Source organism: Laccaria bicolor, genomic scaffold (assembly GCF_000143565.1).
Source record: "Laccaria bicolor S238N-H82 LACBIscaffold_1 genomic scaffold, whole genome shotgun sequence".
In the NCBI taxonomy this organism is placed as follows: Eukaryota; Fungi; Basidiomycota; class Agaricomycetes; order Agaricales; family Hydnangiaceae; genus Laccaria; species Laccaria bicolor.
In genome coordinates, this window is record NW_001889872.1 from 238,110 (window position 1) to 257,535 (window position 19,426).

The window sequence follows — 19,426 nt, forward strand, 5'->3', positions numbered from 1 at the left end:
GTCTGAGCTTTGGCGCATTGTAAAGGGGAACAGATGAGAGGGATGAAACAGCACCTTCATCTGTTTTAGGTTTTAGAGCTGGTCGATTGCGATACAAGCTGCTTCTCTTTATATCCACGCAAAGATCTCTGATAGCATCGTCCAGGCCGTCACTCATCTGAAAGTAAACCTTGGGTGCCATGCCAAGGTCGGCGCCAGACTTGGACGCTACAACAAACGACTTCCAAAGTTCTGCATCGCAGCTCTCGAGGTATTGTGTAACGTCGAGAAAACATGTAACTTGTGCAGCTTTCTTGTTACTGCCGGAACCTAAACCTATTCTGCGACCTCCGACGGTCATGACGGCCTCCCAACCAGTATTGCTCTTGCGGATTTCGTTAAAGGCGATTTCAGGTTTTCCAAAACCATATCTTCGGCAGTAATAATCCATGAAATTTCGAGCTTGTTCGTAACCAACGATTGTACTATCGGATAATGTGACTTCTGATTGGTCTCGACTTTCAGGAAGCAATTTTTTGGGGTTGTCGAGCTGCACATGATGTCGAAGTCTCGAGCACTTAATTCGAAAAGAGGACGTACCACTCCCAACTGCTGCAGCTGATACACGGCAGACAGCGCAGCCAATTTTTCGGACTGCTTTTTTTCTGGATGATCCCCAACCCCAATGACGGGAGGCTCCATCTCCACAGTCGCCGTAGTTCTAGACATGGCTTCAGGGGGTATCGGAAAGAAATGCAAGACTAACGATGTACCTCCAGACATGCAACCTCTTCGCTCCCCCGTCTACAACGCCTTCAACAGCCGAATACTGGGGCAGCTTACCCACAGCGATCATGGAGAAATTCCCTAGGGACGATTTGGGCGTCGATTCGTGAATCTTTTTTATGGGAAGTGGAGGTTGATTATATTCTTGTTCAATATATTTCTCATCATGTAAAGGGCCTTCGAGGAAAGTCTTCTTGATCAAACCGCCCTTCCCGCCACGTTTTGAAGAACCAACGGATCGAGAAGACGAGCCTTGACCAGCAAAATGAGGCGGTCGTATGGTGGAAGAACTGCCTTTAGTGGGCCGCGGAGGCTGGTGAGATGACATGTGCGAGGCGAGGAGGGAGTGTCGTGATGAATTTTGGGTGCTCTCATCGCGAGAAAGCTTGTATGGGGATGATGTGGCGCTCTGAGAAATCGGGCTGGTCGCTTGCTGGGAGAGACGTCTTTTCACGCCGAGGTGAGAGTTAGGCTGGATGGATGAGGGTCCGGGAGAGAGACTGTCTTTGGCAGGGTCAAATTCCATGAAGAGGCGACGCCGTTGCCGTAGAAAAGCAAGTCTCATAAGGGAAAGCACTGAAAAAGCAGTGTTCCAAGCTAAGTTCCCGACAAATTCAAACAAAATTCTATAATGGAAAAAAGTTGGCCTCGGATGTTACCGAGATCACAATCTGTAGTATACATTTCACGAATTATTATCCAGCCATCTTTTTGCAGCCCTCTGAATCCCTTCCAAGTATCTCAGTCTTACCGCGCTGGCCTTGACCGCATCCCAGTCTTTTCCAAGCACGAATGCCTCGAGCTCTTTGATAGTTTCTGATATACTTTCTGCGGAAAATGTTCAAAGGTGTGACGCATAGCAAGAAGAAAACCCACGGTTGTTTTTGTCAATGATGTCCTCGATCTCGTCAAGACTCCTGGAGTCCTCAATTACTTCTCGGGCCTCCATAATGTCGGTCATGAAAGCGATATCATCTACTTTATCATTTTCTGACACCGGAAGTTGGTTCCGCTCCAGAATATATTCTGCACGAGCAAGTGGATGTAGTAGAGTTTGGTACGCGTTATTAACACGCGCAGACAAGGCCTGCGCAACCTGCAGCTTCTCCTTGCAACTTGGATATGAGAAACACGCTTCCAAAACAGTCAAGATAGGGACGGACGGGATTCTTGGAAGCCCATGCGTCGGGATGACAGACGGCTTGAGCTTGAATGAATTTGCGCTTTAGTTGGGGAAGGTCGATAACGAAGGGGTTGGGATCATATGATAGACCAAAGAGACCATGATGGGTGAGGTCCTGAGGCAGAGCAAAGAGATTCCAGCATTTTGTACAGGCGGGGAGTGGCGAGGGCAAAGGGGCGGAACAGACGGGGCAAGAATGTGTCCGCGACTGGTTCCATCTTGCCAATGAAGGATGGAACGAGCGGGACGGTTGGACTCTGAGAAAAAGCCGAGAGCGTAAGAACAACATTATTGAGCGTGAAGAGCCTTGTTTGAGCATGTGTATGTCCGCTCCTCCTTCTGTTCCATAATAATGACTTCCCTTTCTCCTCCCCCTCCAACTCTCATCCAGGATGACCCTAGCGCGGCAGACCTCGCTCGCAAGCGCTTTGCTCCAAGAGCTCGGTTTTTATCACTTCCCAGTCTACGGTCGCCCCCTTCAAAGCCCTCTTTGAAACCATCCACCGAGACCACTACTTTAGAGATTGATAGCACCAATATCGATACCCCAATTAATCTAGACAACTCTGCCCTCATCAACGACGACTATTCTAAAGATCTATATCAATGGGCTGTGATTTATGAAAATCAAAGAGGGTTAGTACCGATTATTCCTATGTCCTCGATGACCCAGCCTCAGCTTTCAGAATGACACTCTTTTCAACCCCTTATTATTCCAAGCTGTCTCTTCTTCCTACAGACCCATCTCCCTTCACTCTCCCTGACAACTCTTACAAGCGCTCCGAACAACCTCCTGTTTCCTTTGAAGAATACCCCCTTCCCGACGGAAATTGGCATTGGGTTTCCCGTTGCTGGATGATTGACATGCGTTCAGACTCAGGAGAGGTGCAACATGATGGATTTGAATATAACTGGATGTTTCGCAAGCACAATTGGCGTGCCCAAGTCGGTTTCGTCAGCGCAGGTGGCTGGGTTAGGAGACGCCGTTGGGTGCGCCTCATGCTGCGTCCTGGGAGAAAGGTCATCGGATGTACCGATGGAATAAGTGTTCCATCTTCGTCAAATGTGAAAAGCGGGTACCTGCGACAGGGACAGTCAACGCCCTCATTGTTTCCCCCCTCCGTGCTCACAAGCATCACTGACGTGGTAGACGACTGGAGCGAGATGGACCCAAGCGATGTGTGGATAGGCGATGATCCTGACGCCAACTGGCAACGCTGTCACAAACTCATGAAAAAGTTTGGGCGAGATGGTCGCAAACTTGAGCTGTGGAGGTTGTGGTTTGGTTTCTATCATCCCGAGCACAAGCACAAGTTTTTGGAGACGGATGAGAAGGGCAAAAGAAGGGATAAGCAGTGGACGGAAGACGAGGGCCCTTTGCCATCCGAAGCTCTTGCATCAGACGCCCTATCACGGGAATCGGTGACGATAGCTCCAAGAGAGGCTGTTATTCCTGTCCTTCGCAAATACGTACGTCCTCGCCCACATGTACTTATTCTATTGCTAATACTTGTTCAGGGGCAGACACTCCTACATTCATTTACCTATCCCGAGTCTCGGGTCCAGTTTTTAAAAGTGCTAGCAAATGCTGATCTCTTGCTTGAGCTGAACGCAACATTTGGGGTTGATTCGACCAATATTGAGTTCTGGAGTTATGCGAGTAGTCTGGAGGTAGTTGCAAAGTCGCCGGTGAAGGACATGGCCGTCGCCGATTGTTCTATGTAGTGAATTGGATCAGCGAATCACATGCACCATAACTAGTGACTATTTATTTAAAGATTTCGGAATTATGCTCAGCCAACGGTCATCGTCGACCATTGTCGACCATGGCTTTCCGCCCTTCCAAGACCTCCAAGGCGGCGTGGGCTGATTATCTCCCGTCCCTTCCAGATGATCCAACACACCCCGCACAGGTTATACTGCGAACATATGCCCTTTCACTCTCACTTTCACTCGGACCCTCTCTGATACCATTACTCACATCTCTTGTCTCTGCAAAGTTAACCGCAAAATCATTCTTTATAACTCTGAAACGCATTCTTAAGCGTGATTTGCGCTATGACGGCTTCGCGTTTGCCATCACCACTGCAGTGGGTGGTGGTGCGTTAATCCGACATCTCTGGCGTCTGCTTGACGATCCTACATTCACTCACAAGCCCGTCAACGTCCCAAAGTTCCTCTTGGACATCACCGATAGAATACGAATGTGGTCACAGCTTCTCAGCCTCTCTCACGAGCAGCGGACGTTTCTTTCCCATCTTGTCTCCTCGTCACTTGGAATCGTTCTCCTGCAAGCGGGTCGCGCTCGCTCTTTACGCTTACGAATTTTATCCTCAGGCGGAGTTCCAACGCCCAGTTTAAGTGGGATATCACCAACTCTGGATCTGACCATTCTTCTGGCTGTTCGGGCTGTCGACTCGATGGTTCAGTCATTTATTCTCAACAATTCGTCATCCTCCTCATCTAGCCAGGTCTCTCGGCATTCAGACAGCTCGGGGAGAACACAGCTAGAACCGCACTTAGTGAGGGACAGGCTGGAGAAGGAGAAACTCAAGCTCGAAAACTTGGTTTCAGTCAAGCTGACCTCTCAGATAGACGCGTTTGTATTTTGGGCGTGTAGTGCAAGGTAACTTGCTGGTGTCTTCAGCGTCGCCATAGATGACCCAAGCTTCACATAGAATAATGTGGTGCTTTTTCTATGAGCCTCAAAGGTGAGTCTCTGAATCATCAATATTGCTCACAACTCTCACTGGCACCACCTAGACTTCCTCGGTCCTACATAAAATGGATCCAAACACTTGCCAATGTGGATCGGCGTATAATGGACGCTCTGGTTTACCTCAGAGAAGGCACTTGGTCTTACATCAATGGCTCTGCCACGCATCGTAATTTGTTGAGGACATTCTCGCAAGACCTAGGCCACCCCTCTTCTTGGGGCGATCCGTCTGTCCTTCCAGCGTACGGGAGAAATATTGCAGATTCAGTCTGGAAAACAATTAATGTCAGCAACCGCACGGGTGTCGGTGGACTACCTTGTGAACTTGTACACGGGACTGTGGGCACTAACCTAGGCGTCTCTGATAGCTGCACAATGAATGCGGGATTGCGGGCGACGAAGGCTTTCGCAGAATCCATGGCTATCTATCTACCTGTAAGGAAGGTTCCCTCAGAGTTCGCCACGCCCTGACACTACCCAACCAGGCCCACTTTCTCCCCCTCCTTCTGACAAGACCGCAGGCGCTCCTACGTCCTCACCGTTTGCTCAGTGCTTTTCTAGGCTCAATGCGTAGTGCGGCATTTCTAACTTCATTTATCACCATATTCTGGTACTCAGTTTGCCTTACTCGCACTATCTTCTTGGCAAGGCTATTTCCTTTCATCTCACACGACTTTTGGGATGGTCCTCAAGGTTGTATAATGGTGGGATCACTCCTTTGCGGCAGCAGCATCTGGATTGAGAATGGACGTAGACGGGGAGAAATGGCATTATACGTACTGCCTCGTGCGATACGCGCATGTATACCAGATAGTTGGCTGAAGAGAAGGAATATCGGTGTGCGCCTCGCCGAACGGTCAGTTTCGCATAATCTCTTTTCGCATCCAATGCTGAAGCCTCGCCCGTAGACTTGCCTTTGTTCTGTCCATCTCTGCGCTCCTTACAGCTGGTATTCATCGCCCGGATTCGCTGCGTGGGTTATCGCGATGGACATTGGCTTTTGTGACGAATGGCCCAAATGCAGGATTCTGGAAACGAAAGCGGCTTGATCCAAGCATTCCGCCAACCCCGAGCATACCCGCAACCCCCCGGCAAATTGAAACGCATAATACAAGCCATCCCCATACCCCAAAATTTACAGATACCCTTCTATAACAACCTGATCTTAGAACATTCGTATTCGGTAGAAATTTATGTATCCTGTCTCTCACCCCTGGGAAATAAGTTAGGCGGTCCAAAGCTGCAACTTGTGGTCGTAAAAGGAACAGCTTCCAATAATGGACTCGCCGGTCGCCAAGTTGGGCCCATACGACCAATCTACACCATAGGCCATGGAATCGTGGTCATCGAACCGTCTGGACAGCGAGCCCCCTGAAAAGTCTTCGTGGTTGAAGTGTATCACCTTACATCCGTCATGCATGCAAGCAACAAGTAAGTCATGCTTGCGATTGAGAGAAGGATGCCACTTCACACGCCACGCGCCTCCACCAACATTTGCTTCACTAACGGGAATGAGAGGCTTCCGAACGTCGAAAAGTCGAACAGTGTCATTGTAGCTGAAGAGGTGGTGTATGCATTTGTTTCAAAACATAGAGGAAAAACCCCAAACCTCCCAACGGCTATCAGATGTTCAACTAACGGGTGACTTTGGATTGAAGTGACGCCGGCTTCAAACCTACATGACAGTTAGACGATGACTTTAAGCAACATCAGTGGAGATACCGTTTATTGACGAATATCGGTTGCTCGCAATTTTGTCGTATATCCCAAGCCTTCAGTTTCAAATCATCGCCACCTCAATTGAAGGTAAGGCAAGGAAAAATGCAATCGGAACGAAAGATAATAACCAGAATAGATGACATTGGTATTCCAATAATTCCATGCCACGGTCCATGGCTCAAAATCATGGGCATGCCATGTGGATACAAGTTGAAAATTTGCCGCCGCAGTGGGACGGACAAGACAAATGGAGCCGCTTGACAAGGAGACAGCTAGGTTACCCAGCTGACTGTGAAGGGCTAACCATTTGAATAGACATTTGGACCACTCGAGAGCATGCATACGTTCCGGATGTTCTGCGATCATCCCAATCCAGCGAGAGGCAGAGTGTGTCGGGGGTTGAACATTGGATAGAGCTAATTTTCTCGAGGATTCGCTGAGTCGGAGATAAATCGTAGCTAAATTTATTGAAAGGTTGATATAATTCACCTCTTGCGTATTCCATTCGCATAAGTTGACGTTCCCTTCCGAGTCAGCAATGGCGAGGGTTGGATTCCCTGTGTCTTGTTTGTGACACCTAGAAGAATTGTCTTCAGTCAAGTAGTAGGCGGTTATCCGTGACGCGAGTTACCATTTCATGTCGAGCACAGCAGGTAAATCGATCGCTTGAATTTGACGACTACATCCAGAAACGCGATTGAAAAAAATGAATGGTAAACAACAGACGAGAACCCAACCAAGATAGCGGATCTCGTTCGTTGGGTGCAACCACTTGGAAAACTAGGCATTGTCCTCGTCTGCTCTGGTAATTGATCGTCGGTTGGCCTGTCGTCGTCTTGTCAACATCCTCGAGCTTGTAAGTGCCGCAGACAAATATGTCCGAGGCATTCTCGCTCGGACAGAATTCTAAACTATCAGCAGGGTAAACTGTGTCATAGGGTGTCATGAGTGTTGGAGTTACATAGGTTATGTACTATTTACGTCACATATATAAGTAGTCCTGCAACTACATTCAACAGTTACTTACTTATCAACCTTTCATGGATTTTGTGCAGGGCCTCGACCCCTCCAAGCTTGTGTTGGCTGGAACGGTTCGAATAATGCCCTCTTCGCTCTTCTCTTGACACTAATCATTTCCTAGGCCGTGTCTTTCTTTTCAAGTCTGTTTGTATCACCAGCTTACAACTTCCCTCTCTTCCTCTTCGGCATTTATGCCCAGGAAAACAATACAGAGGCTTCCCAATCTCTTCCAACAGTGAGCTACGTCTCAGTAGTATCCTTTCTGATCGCTTATTGAGTAGTTTACCGGCTTCCTGGGTGTCTCAGCCTTGTTCGACATCATATGGATGCTCAAAAGCGAGCAAAATGGCTGGGCTAAGTTCTTGACGTTCTCTCTGCTTATCCTCAAGGTACGAATCCTTTCTTTGGTTCTTTTTTGGAAATGTCTCATTATTATCAGATCCCCACTTTCTTTGTGTTTGCAAGTGCAACACGTCAACGAGGGGGTCAATTTGGCAATCTAGGTCCTAACCTTGGTGGTGCCACAGGTGAGTACCGTAGAACAATTACATGTAGTACCTCCTTCAACGCAATCACAGTTTGGTCAATGCCCGGCGGGTTTACATCGGGCGGGCGAGACGGTTACCAGACAGTCGAGGACGATAATTTCATACGCGGCACCCGACCACCTGCCAACAACATTGTATCTTCACAAGGCGCGCCGCCTGCAGCAGCTGGCGCGTATCAAACTGTTTAGCTTCATGAGGGAGGATGAATTGGAGACTTGATGCATAATTTGATAATTTGATATTCAACGAGGGAAAAGACTCGTACAGGCCGGGGCATGGAAAATAATAAGACGAAGGAACACAGCGGACATTCGATCGTCACCATTCGCCTCCCTCCTCGCCGGCTTCATATGTTCCCATGACAGTTTCAGTCTCAGTCTCCGTTCCTGACTCTGCATCCATATCCACATCTGTATCAAGTTCAGTTGAACCCATTTCTAAATCCAGATCTTCTTCTACCGCCGCCGAGTATTCTTGGTAGATAGGTACGAGTTCCATTTTTTCTTCTGCCCTTCGTCTTGAGTAGAACCAGGGGCAATCAAGTGATTCACATTTAATAGGCTCAGTTCCTGCAGAACCAGTACAAGACCTGCAGATGCGGTGGATGTTGACAAGGCGTTTTTCTTTGGATCGTATGCGAAACGCGAGATTTGCTATCGTTCTTTCGTTGGAATACCAGCAATTGTCGCAAAGACCTATTGAGAGTTAAAAGACGCAAATGTGACTGGATGATGCATTGACCTTGGGAAGCCCATTCTCCACAGACCAGACATTGTTCGTTTTGGAAGTGCACGTCCATGTTGGGTCCCTTGGGACTTTCCCCAGCTTCATCGAACTTCCTTGGTGAGACCGGAAATTCCTGAATCGTCGTCATCCTTGGCATTTCTGTAAACCATTGCTTAACATCTGCCCCGACGAGACTGAAGATTCGTTCCAAAGGAGGGATAAGTACACGTGTAATGTAATACGTCGCATCCAGGCGTAGATAGCTTTGTGGAGAAGAGTGGTGAATTGATTGATGATGAACTGCGATCAACAAGCAAAGATACCTGTTGTTGAGTAACTCCAAAGGGTCAAATGCTCTGTCGACGAGTCTCGAGCCTGGGGGTCCTTGGACAATCACATAGGGCACTCGCTCCCCATACGGAGGTTCAGCATTTGCGTCTTCAGTCATCCTCCGAGCAGCTACAATCACCCCAGGAGGCGGGGGAACCTTGTCGCTTGCACCAAAGGGAGATAAGCCATAGCGGGTGGGGGCCAAGATGGCATTACCTATAGGTGCCCATTCTGACTTCCTTTGCAAAGATGAAGTCCTGGACAGAAGCCTTATTATCGAGTAGCTTCGTCCATGATCGATAACAGTAATCTTTGACTTCACTAAGGTCTTGAGTGCGAAATAGTATCCTGGAACGAGATACCGTGAAAATTTTATGCAGCCTTAACTACTGCGCTTACTTGAGGCAATGCTCCGTCATCTTACGTTGCGCTAGGACACCATCACGCCGAACGGTTTCAATTCCTTTCGCATCGAACGTAGGGTTCTTGTCGTCTGGCTGCTCGTACTTGAAGCCGACATAGCGCTTTTTAGCCATAAGAACACAAGGCAGATAGACCTGCCAAGGGGATTCAGCTGATGCTAGGAGGCACAGGAGTGGTGGAAAAAAAACCTTTTCAAACTTAAGTTTAATGGGTGACGGGTTCAAACTGGTCACTGCATCTGCGATTTCATGTCCGATTCTGAAGGCCTGCTCCTTTGTTTTGCCTTTCAAGTATCTGGACTGGGGCTCAAACTTTGAAAGGTGGAACGAATGCTGCAACCCACAGGAAAACACTGTCGGTATCTCCATAAACCACCTATCACAAGTGCGAGGTGAGGCATTTAGATATCCTATTCTATTCACCTTACCTGTGCACCCCATCTTTTGGTTTTGTTTATTAAATCAATGGCCTAACCTCCTGTAAGCTCAACCTCCTCGCTTTAAAAGGTGAAACAGGTACCTTTTCAAGAGTTTCACGACCGCTCTGTACAATGCTATCGGCGATTTCAACCGCAGGCATTCGACCAGAGAAGGTTGCACTCGTGTATCCATAGGTAACATTTGCGATGTATTTCAGACCAAATTGCCTTGCATCTAATATTCTGCGAAGAGACTTGATACCGAGTTTAGAGCATATCCTGTCAAACTCCTGGCGTACAATTTACCTTGTCATCTTTAACACCCTTCATGGCCTGCTTCACCATCACTCGGCTTTCCAATAACTCGGTCAACATTCGGCCCAATAATCCTCTTCGCACATCGCTTTTTACGTACATAATGCCATTCGGGGCAACTGTTACAGATTGAGCTTCTTGCTGAGCAAAGTATATCACAAAAATCGTACCAGTAATGTAATCCTTAAGATTTGCAAGCATGCCTGGAGGCAAATCGAAGTCTACAACGCCAAATTTGAATTTCCCTTGGAAGTCAGTGATTCGGCCGAGACATGTCGAGTAACAATAGTTGTACGCGATCATGACGGACGGATAAAGAGATTGAAAATCAAGAACGACGAGCGGGCTCGAATAAAACGCGGAAATGGGCTCCATAATGAGCGGCATGCACTCTGCTGCATTTTGTTTGCCAACCTAAACTCGAACATGGTTCAATATGTTTGCACTCGAAAAGATAAAAAAACTACTCACGTCGCTTTTATTTGGTGATATGAGCACAAAACACTCTGGCTTCGCGATTCGAAACATGAATGATTCTACCTTGAATTGGGAGCCGCGGCTGATAACAGAAAAAAAGTCCACCCCAAAAACGCGAGCGAATTCACTGATCGACGATGCAGCATGGAGGTGCAAAATAGATGAAGGTTGCGTACGCTGTTTTCGTCACTAACTCTGATTCTTCCAACATTTCCAACATCATCCGCGCCCGCAAGGTAAGATGTCGAATCAGGAGAGCGGCGTGCGCCGGCACTGGACTGTGATACCATTCTGTCAATGTTTTAGAGCTGTACTTTGGGACTCTGTATATAGTGGTTGTTGTCGATAAAAGACACGAAATAAGAGACCCACCTCCTTCGAAGCAGGTGGAAAGCTACGTTCTCAAAGCTGTATATGTTCAAGGTCTGTTCTGAGCGCATGACTCTCCAAAGGTTCAAGACATGGCGTCCTGTGACCTTAAAAGTGGATGCGGTTCTCGAGCTCCACCTGTCCGCTCCCCCACTACTGCGTTGTGTAGCTGCGCGAGAGATGAGGTCCGCAATCTCGAAACCTTGCATTGAAACATCAGTAGTTTTCTTGTTGACGATGGGGGATGAAAAACCATATTGTTTCCCACGCGCTTCAGCGTACCCCCAAGATGATCGCTGTACCTCCCAACCAACCAAAATATCAGGGTCAATATCAACCACAATATCAACCACTCTGTTCAAAAGTTCAAGTTCAGTAGAGACAACGTCCAAATGAAGATATCGAAGACGATTCGAATCCAGCGTTGGCGACTGACGGACCACTGTCCCAGACTGTACGATGTCTGTACCAGAGACATGATGAGCATAAAACACTGCAAAAATCTCATCGGTTTCGGGAGCCGGGGCCTTGTCCCCAGACGTTGGAACTATTTGTCATTACAGTACATTTCCCAGCAGATCGCAGGACTGCATACCGAAAATTTCCAGTGATAGAACAGACATATTTTTTCTCTCACGAGAATTATCTGACGTCGTCGCAGGAGATGTTTTGAACCCGTATATATTTGCTTGAGTGGGCCCTTCTATCTATTGCAGCCCGTGAAATGCGAACGAGAGTGTGTGTACAACGTTACATACCTGCGAATGTAACTTTCGAGATTTTGTATGCGACCTGCCTTCGTCAGACACGATCCATTTTCGAACCTCTTTGATACTCGGGGGGTGTCTGGCGTATTCCCAGCCTCCGATGCCGGCTGGATCCAGGCTCATCGTTTGAGGAAAAACGGCAAGCATCTCAGCATGATCCCACTCATCCAGGCTGACGATGCCTTCTCCGCCTTTGAGATAGTATTGGAGGCCAGCGTATTCCTTTGGATTATCAGGGATATCCGAATCTTTGGAATAATAAGGGGAACGATAAATTCTGTTATCGATACCGAGACCATCCAAACTAGCAAGGAGGTCGCGAGAGGATGGTGGTTGCAGAGAATAGACATATCTATTCAAATTTGTAGCCATACATGTATTGAAGACATGAGACGGCTTGATGGCACGCGCAGCAACTAAGGTTGTCCGTTTTTTTGCGACAATGTCTGTCAAAATGGAAAATGTGAAAACTCGATAGTCGAATGCTGAAACAGATAAATACCATCCTCTTCGGTACGTCCAGACAAAACTGGAAGATTAGCTTGTTGTAGGAGTTGATCCGGAAAGTTTGGCAGAGAACTGGATGGCTTAATTACGAGGTTAGCTATCATCTTTGAAGTTCTAACTGAAGGTTGGCTTTTACCCAAACCGGTGGGAGTGGCAAATCATGCACACTAAAAAGCGCGGTGAGTCGCATCAGAGTCGAAGCACGAGATCCAAAATACCTCGGTGAAGGGCTGGCGGGGTGAAGTAGATTGTGTAAATCGCTTTCAGATTGCATGCGCCTAGGGACCTTGATGTTGAGATAAGAACGGATGGGGGACAGAGAAAAAACTACTTTGTTGGCGTTGCTGTCGCGTCTCGAGACTTTCTTCTACCATTGTCTTCTGGGTCGGGAGGACTGGGTTTAAACATCAGCATGGCCTTTAATCAAAACAACTGGGCCTACCTGGGTAATCGGTATTCCAAATCATTTGGCAAATGGTCTCCTGCCTCAGGTGCGACTACAAATGGATCTTGAGGACTGCCTGTTAGATAGACGTGCCCCGCAGCAGCTTCAATCGGGTCGCAATTCTCTTCAAGATTTTCGCCCTCCGCATTATCCTCCTCTATTTCATCCCCATCTTGAAGCTCTTCATAATGAGGATTATTCCAGGCTGAATCGTTTGCTTCCTCCACCTCAAGATCGCTGATCTCTTGGTTAGAAAGCATAGACATGTCCACGTCGATCTGGTCGATCTCTTCTTCTGTTGTTGCTTCTTCCTCATTGTGCTGTTCGCTCGTCGGTTTCCAAGTCTTCCAGTGCTCCTCCCAAAGGGCCTCAACACTTTCAAACGTTGTTATTGTTCCCGACTCCCATAAAAGAGCAGTTGTCATTGGTTCCTGGTGCGTGTGTTGTGTATCCTCTTCTATTCTTTCACGCATTGCATCCCACCATCGAGCTTCGGCGACCCAAGCTCCTCCTGGTGCCCTCGAGGAGTCACTTGGATCAATGGGCATCTCTGGTGAAGGATGAAGACCACGGGCTTGACGGCGAGCACGCTCATCATCCCACAATTCACGAACGCTTAGTACCAGAGGGTCTGAAGGAAAACGAGGAGCAGGTATGTTGAGTTGGTGGTGAATATATCTTGCATCTATACGAAGACGATTAAGAATCTGAGGTGAAATGACATCCACCTCAAGCGGTAAACGCGACTGGCGGAAATACGGAGATGGCGCAAAGGCTATGGGCGGGGGGTCGCCCTCAATTGGAGCTGGCTCCTCTTCGCAGCGTTCTAACGCGTCTTCAAAATCTACTAAGCCGCATCCGTAGAGGCCAAAATCGCACATAAACTGCAAGACGAAGCTGAGATGACTTTCATAAAGACAGAACCGTGTACTCATAACCATACCAGACCGCATTATGATGGCAATCCGATTGACATAAGCTGGATTGGCGACTAGAATCTTAAGGAATGGCGAATAGGATGTATGAAATCCATAGAAATCGACACCTTTCACCAATATAATCGCACGAATGTATTGGGACGTGGACAAGTGGGGGTCATGATTCAGAGAGTGTGCGATGGCGTGGTTCAACGACAGTGTCAAGCGCGAAATGTAACGTTTCACTGAAACGTAGATTAGGCACACAGACAGAATGCAGAAATAGCCACGGACCATGGGAAGGACTGAGTTTACTGGGGTAAGCTACGTAGAAATACGGATAAACTTGGTGGACATGGACGCAGGTTTTCTGTCCAGCGGACGATAAACCGAAAATGCGGAGTACGGGAACGCGGTAGAGAGAAGAGTTGTCTAGTGGACCCGGGGGAATAAGCGTATGATCAATATGATTTAGGTAGACTTGTAGTCGAGGTTTCCGAGTGGCCTGGGGTGAATGATCCGCAGAGGCGACTTGAGAAGGAGACATAAACAATTTATTTAATTTTCGATCTCAATATTTACATATTTATCACAACGCAGATTCGACTGGTCCTAGCACCGAAATAACCTGCTGTCCAATCCATGTCTTCCCTGCTTCAAGTTTCACAAACCCTCGCACGAAGCCTGGCTCAACACATATGTAGTGTTTCCTGTGCATTGTTAGTACCTGATCGCGAAAGTGGGCGTATAAACACACCATCCATCTTCCTCCATATCAGCTATTTTTCGGCCTTCTTCCTGCGGATTCCAAACAACCACATCTTTCAAATTGACCGATCTGATTTTGAGACCCCCCTCCGGCCATGCCACCTTGTAATTTTGTGGAGCATCTTGATAGACCGAATCTGTATAGCGAATGACATCCACTGCAGCTCTGGCCTCCACTTTGGGCAAGGCTCGTGCTTGATCGCTGGTCTCAGTTTTATCGTAGTATTGCAAATGTTGAAGGGGAGCAACTTGAACTTGATCGGCGGGGGCACGGATGTAGTTATGGAGAAGGGCCTGGAACTCGAGGGAATCTCCTGCTGTGCTGGATGCATTCTTGACATGGAGATCGGTGCTGAGTTGATGTTCTGCCAATGTCACGACATAAGTGAGATGGAAGGGCTTAGGAAAGATAGGAGTGATTTTGTGATTTTGTTCGAGGGCTGCACATAGCGTCATTAGAGGTCAGCAAAGAATGATTTACACGCGCACTCAGTCGCACAGAAACGCCAGCGTCATTGTCCATTGCCACAGAGTCCAAGGACCACACCTCGCTTCGTGCAAAGCCGTGTTGTCCAAGCTTTGAGTGCTCTGGATGTGTAGGAGCACCGAAACAAGGGAAGACAACCGGTATTCCACCACGGACAGGTTTGCTACCATCTAAGAATGCCTTCGAGGACACGAAAAGTCGTTCCTTAACCTCAGAAGCGCCGATATCTGCCGCTCTCCATGAAATGACTGTGGCACCATAGAACAGGACCTCGACAGTCGATCCCTGGTGTTGAGTTCATCAGAGACTAATCGAATAGGTAGCGTCTGAGTTCACCTTGGGATGCTGAAGGACAACTCTATCGTGTAAATTGCTGACGGGCATGGTCGGATGCTAAGTACTTACTTACCAAGGTGAAGTGCTCACATACAATACGTACACAAGCAGCACGTGCTTGCCATCTGATCCTCCTTGTTCCACCAACGCCGACAACAGCAAGTTAACACGCTTTCCATTCCACTGGTTGTCTACCAGCTTTCTGAATCTGCTAGCTACGCCTGTCCTGCTTCTCGATTCCAAATATTTTACCCGTGGCCGTGATCTCACGAAACATTCCACTACGATCTGCCACACACCACCTTACACGACCGAGATTTCATCATGGACGCGGGATTTCCTATAGAAGATGTTCGTCTCTCTGCCACATTAATATATGCAGTCATCTCACTTCATTAATAGATTGCGCCGATTGCAATCCTCATGGATGAACTTCGCTCCGAGGATGTTCAGTTGCGCTTGAATGCCATTCATAGCATCCCCACAATCGCGTTGGCGCTTGGTGCGGATCGCGCTAGAGAGGAGCTGGTCCCTTTCCTTCAGGACTCTATCGACGACGAGGATGAAGTTCTACTTGCTTTAGCAGAGGAGCTAGGCAGGAATTTTGAGGAATATATCGGGGGCAAGGAGTATGCTCATGTGCTCCTCGGACCGCTCGAAAACCTGTCTGCTGTGGAAGAAACACTTGTTAGGGACAAGGCACGTCTCAACATACTTCTTCTTTTTCTCAGCTGCTCATCATGAGTCAAGGCGGCGGAATCGATAACAAAAGTTGCCACAGTACTTTCTCAACCTCAGATCGAAGAATATTACATCCCCTTGTTGAAACGCCTATCGCAAGGCGAATGGTTTACCTCTAGGACATCATCTGCGGCCCTATATCCAGCTGTTTATGCAAAGGTATCCACGGCTGTTCAAGACGAACTACGCAAAGGATTTGCAGCTCTCGGGTCGGACGACACGCCCATGGTCAGGCGCGCGGCTGCGAAGTGGCTCGGTGTGGGTCTGATTTTATATTTTCTGCTCCCCGTCATCTAACCACTTCCTCCTAGCCTCTCTTGACTCATTTCGCCCAGCAGCATATCATATCTGATGGATTGCCGATCTACCGCAGGCTTCAATCGGACGATCAGGACTCCGTTAGGTTGTTGACAGTGGAAGATTTGATTGTTCTCGCAAAAAGAATTTCTCCGGCCGAGGTGAAAGAGCAACTATTGAAGCAAATTAAACAGAGCATTGGTGACAAGAGCTGGCGAGTAAGATATATGGCTGCTAATCACTTCAATGAGGTGGGCATTTTGTCTTGGGCCCTTATCGTATTTGACGAGGCCGCCTGTAGCTCGCAGATGCTGTTGGCGTTGATATTGTGCGAGAGGAATTAATTGGCCAGTATGTCCAGCTACTGAAAGACAACGAAGCCGAGGTGCGCACAGCTGCTGCGAGCCAAATCCCTGGTATCTATTTGAACGCGTTCATTGTTACAATACTAATCGTGGACATTTAGGCTTCTCGAGTTCCCTTGACAAGGAGGTCATCCTGGCACGAATTGTGCCCTGTGTGCGAGATCTCTCCCAAGATGCCTCCCAGCATGTTCGGGCGGCACTTGCAATTCAGATCAGTGGCCTTGCCCCCTTACTCGGGAAGGAAGCAACAATTGAGAACCTTTTGCCTCTCTTCCTCCACCTGCTGAAAGACGATTTCCCCGAGGTTAGACTCAATATAATCAGCAAGTTAGAGACAGTGAATACTGGTGAGTCTGACACGTCTTTGCTCATTCTGGGTCTGGCCTGATTGTTACTTGAACCAGTTATAGGTATCGAGTTGCTCTCCGAAAGTCTGCTTCCCGCTATTGTTGAGCTCGCAGAGGATAAATCATGGCGCGTTCGACAGGCCATTATTGAGTACATCCCCCTTTTGGCCAACCAACTTGGGAAACCATTCTTCGATGAGCAACTCGGGAACCTTTGCATGTCGTGGTTGGGAGACACCGTTTACAGTATCCGCGAAGCTGCCACTGTCAATCTCAAAAAGTTGACAGAGGTTTTCGGTGTCGACTGGGCAAAAGTCGCCATTGTGCCTAAAGTAATGGGTATGGGTTCACACCCTAACTATCTATTCAGGATGACCACGGTTCAAGCGATCACGGTCCGTATCATGTCCTCGCCTTGACTTAATGATGTTTATACTTCAAGCTAGACAATCTCCCCATCTTTGAACCTAGAAATCGTTCGCTCGGAAGTTATTGGACCCCTTTTGGACCTTTCAAAAGACCCCATCCCCAACATCCGTTTTAATGTTGCTAAATCCTTGGAAGTTATGGCAATTGCATTCGGAAACTCGCCGGAAGGACGTGCGTTTGTGCGAGAACGGATTACCCCTGCTCTGGAGCGTCAGAAAAGCGATCAGGACGCCGACGTTCGGTACTTTGCCACACGAGCCCTCCAACGGGCACTAGCTTCTGATGTCTAGTGGTGAGGTCACAAACTTGGGTGGGATTTTACGCCAATTAATTCTTAGGTTTTTTTTCCAGCCATCCCTTTCTTAGTTTTGTTGATAGTTGAACTTGTTAACTTCAAGATGAATAGTTGGCGCATGATCAGTCTTCCTACCGCAACAGAGTCACATTCTGATTTTTTTTCTATTTTATGAGCGGTTTTCTAGAGCCTGTTTCCCGTTTCCGGACGATTCTTGTCCTAAAAATGAGCCGTCTTTGTTTTGGCACCTCCCAAGCCGACCATACCCTGGATCTCTTGTTTAAATATATTTCTTCGATATGCGAGCCACTGCGGGATTGGCGATTCAAAATCGCATACACAGAAGAACGATCAAACCCATGAATAATGCGATGTTGCTTCAACGTAAAAAGTTTGGACTCGTGTATCCGATTTCTCCACGAAAACCATCTAGGCCTTGCTCATCGTAGAGGGATTGATCATCAAGATAGATCTCACATTCTATTATATCTACTAAGAGTTGGCCCGCACTCAAACCTAAAATTCGAACTGGCACCCACAGGCTTGCATTAGACTGGATGGAAGGATACTTACTGATTTTCAAACGCGGGTTTGAGGATGCCTTTGACTTTCTGGATATACCGCTTACGGATGTCGCATTGCAACAAGCTGAAACTGAGTTGGACCCAATGTTGAATAATTACATAAGCGATGACCTTATCCTTCGGAAAATGCCGTGGTACTGTATAGTGCTTTGAAGCCACCTGTAGACCTATTAGCCAACTTGCAAGACTTTCGGCACCGGCGTCGACGACCTCAAGAACAAAGGTGCGTATCTCAAAATCATATATTTGCTGTTACTCAGTCATCTGTTACAAACAGTACCGGACAGAATTTCAGTATGGTGAGTGTCGCAATGCGAAAGTCATGTAACATCGAGTTCGACCTCTGTCGCGAAATTATCTTGCAAGCCTATCAGGACTCTGTCTATCCATACAAATGAATTATTCATTAATTGGATTTGTGTTCGTAGGCCGACAACTCAGCACCCATCACCTTGCGCACGCGTAAATTCATCACGAACCGTCTTTTGGCCCGTCGTCAATTCGTTGTGGACGTCCTCCATCCTTCGCGCCCGAATGTATCTAGAGCCGATCTTTCTGAAAAGCTCGCTGCGTTGTACAAAACGAACAAGGAACGCGTCGTCACTTTCGGTCTTCGAACACATTTTGGTGGTGGAAGGAGCACAGGTTTTGCTCTGATTTACGATGATGAGGCATCGCAGAAAAAATTTGAGCCCAAGTACCGCTTGGTCAGGGTGAGTTATATATGTCTTGTGGCTTTTCCCGTCATCTCAGTAGATCCATTATCAAGTCTGGCTTAGCCTCCAAGGTAGAGAAACCCTCCCGCAAGCTGCGGAAAGAACGGAAGAACCGCGCGAAGAAGGTCATTTTCTATCTTTTGGTTCATCATGCGGTTCTGACTCTTTCACAAAGTTCCGCGGCACGAAAAAGGTCAAGGCGGCGGAGCCCCCCAAGAAGAGCAAGTAAACGTTGGGCGTCTGTCTCCTTATTTTGTTCGGGACTTGCATGTTTTTCTCATCACTTTATATATGCCAAAATCCCATGAACATGCCAATTTGAGATGCTGATTTCGAGATGAAGTATCTAGTTTGAGAGTCATATGGGTATCTTGGTATCAGGAGTGGTTAAATTGAAATGATCGGCGAATAATACT

General features: G+C 47.7%; 8 protein-coding genes across 8 annotated transcripts; 5 read left to right on the forward strand and 3 right to left on the reverse strand.

The window, feature by feature from the left end:
• Window positions 1-1,450: 1,450 nt before the first annotated feature.
• On the reverse strand, window positions 1,451-2,237 carry LACBIDRAFT_300658 (uncharacterized protein; the record flags this gene model as incomplete). The annotated part of the gene is made up of 3 exons (XM_001873766.1): window positions 1,451-1,593; window positions 1,642-1,873; window positions 1,929-2,237. The coding sequence occupies 3 exons, from the start codon at window positions 2,235-2,237 to the stop codon at window positions 1,451-1,453; spliced, it is 684 nt and encodes a 227-aa protein (XP_001873801.1).
• Window positions 2,238-2,300: 63 nt separating this feature from the next.
• On the forward strand, window positions 2,301-3,673 carry LACBIDRAFT_300659 (uncharacterized protein; the record flags this gene model as incomplete). The annotated part of the gene is made up of 3 exons (XM_001873161.1): window positions 2,301-2,584; window positions 2,635-3,418; window positions 3,467-3,673. The coding sequence occupies 3 exons, from the start codon at window positions 2,301-2,303 to the stop codon at window positions 3,671-3,673; spliced, it is 1,275 nt and encodes a 424-aa protein (XP_001873196.1).
• Window positions 3,674-3,774: 101 nt separating this feature from the next.
• Window positions 3,775-5,819, forward strand: LACBIDRAFT_300660 (uncharacterized protein; the record flags this gene model as incomplete). Its single annotated transcript, XM_001873162.1, has 5 exons — window positions 3,775-4,574; window positions 4,627-4,659; window positions 4,712-5,099; window positions 5,150-5,520; window positions 5,573-5,819. The coding sequence occupies 5 exons, from the start codon at window positions 3,775-3,777 to the stop codon at window positions 5,817-5,819; spliced, it is 1,839 nt and encodes a 612-aa protein (XP_001873197.1).
• A 70-nt stretch (window positions 5,820-5,889) lies between these two features.
• LACBIDRAFT_228424 (uncharacterized protein) lies at window positions 5,890-7,329 on the reverse strand (the record flags this gene model as incomplete). Its single annotated transcript, XM_001873767.1, has 7 exons — window positions 5,890-6,220; window positions 6,274-6,339; window positions 6,387-6,459; window positions 6,512-6,672; window positions 6,728-6,819; window positions 6,873-6,946; window positions 7,077-7,329. The coding sequence occupies 7 exons, from the start codon at window positions 7,327-7,329 to the stop codon at window positions 5,890-5,892; spliced, it is 1,050 nt and encodes a 349-aa protein (XP_001873802.1).
• A 94-nt stretch (window positions 7,330-7,423) lies between these two features.
• On the forward strand, window positions 7,424-8,139 carry LACBIDRAFT_300662 (uncharacterized protein; the record flags this gene model as incomplete). The annotated part of the gene is made up of 5 exons (XM_001873163.1): window positions 7,424-7,474; window positions 7,525-7,638; window positions 7,685-7,792; window positions 7,843-7,930; window positions 7,982-8,139. 5 exons carry the CDS (start codon window positions 7,424-7,426, stop codon window positions 8,137-8,139), a joined length of 519 nt encoding a protein of 172 aa, XP_001873198.1.
• A 6,095-nt stretch (window positions 8,140-14,234) lies between these two features.
• Window positions 14,235-15,284, reverse strand: LACBIDRAFT_300664 (uncharacterized protein; the record flags this gene model as incomplete). The annotated part of the gene is made up of 4 exons (XM_001873768.1): window positions 14,235-14,355; window positions 14,403-14,853; window positions 14,903-15,185; window positions 15,237-15,284. 4 exons carry the CDS (start codon window positions 15,282-15,284, stop codon window positions 14,235-14,237), a joined length of 903 nt encoding a protein of 300 aa, XP_001873803.1.
• Window positions 15,285-15,560: 276 nt separating this feature from the next.
• On the forward strand, window positions 15,561-17,705 carry LACBIDRAFT_300665 (uncharacterized protein; the record flags this gene model as incomplete). The annotated part of the gene is made up of 8 exons (XM_001873164.1): window positions 15,561-15,587; window positions 15,639-15,935; window positions 15,987-16,235; window positions 16,289-16,525; window positions 16,576-16,690; window positions 16,741-16,986; window positions 17,044-17,381; window positions 17,433-17,705. The coding sequence occupies 8 exons, from the start codon at window positions 15,561-15,563 to the stop codon at window positions 17,703-17,705; spliced, it is 1,782 nt and encodes a 593-aa protein (XP_001873199.1).
• A 133-nt stretch (window positions 17,706-17,838) lies between these two features.
• Window positions 17,839-19,239, forward strand: LACBIDRAFT_242757 (40S ribosomal protein S24; the record flags this gene model as incomplete). Its single annotated transcript, XM_001873165.1, has 4 exons — window positions 17,839-17,926; window positions 18,736-19,007; window positions 19,064-19,135; window positions 19,186-19,239. Coding segments are annotated over 4 exons (486 nt in total), but the record flags the coding sequence as incomplete, so codon positions are not given.
• Between the last annotated feature and the right edge of the window lie 187 nt (window positions 19,240-19,426).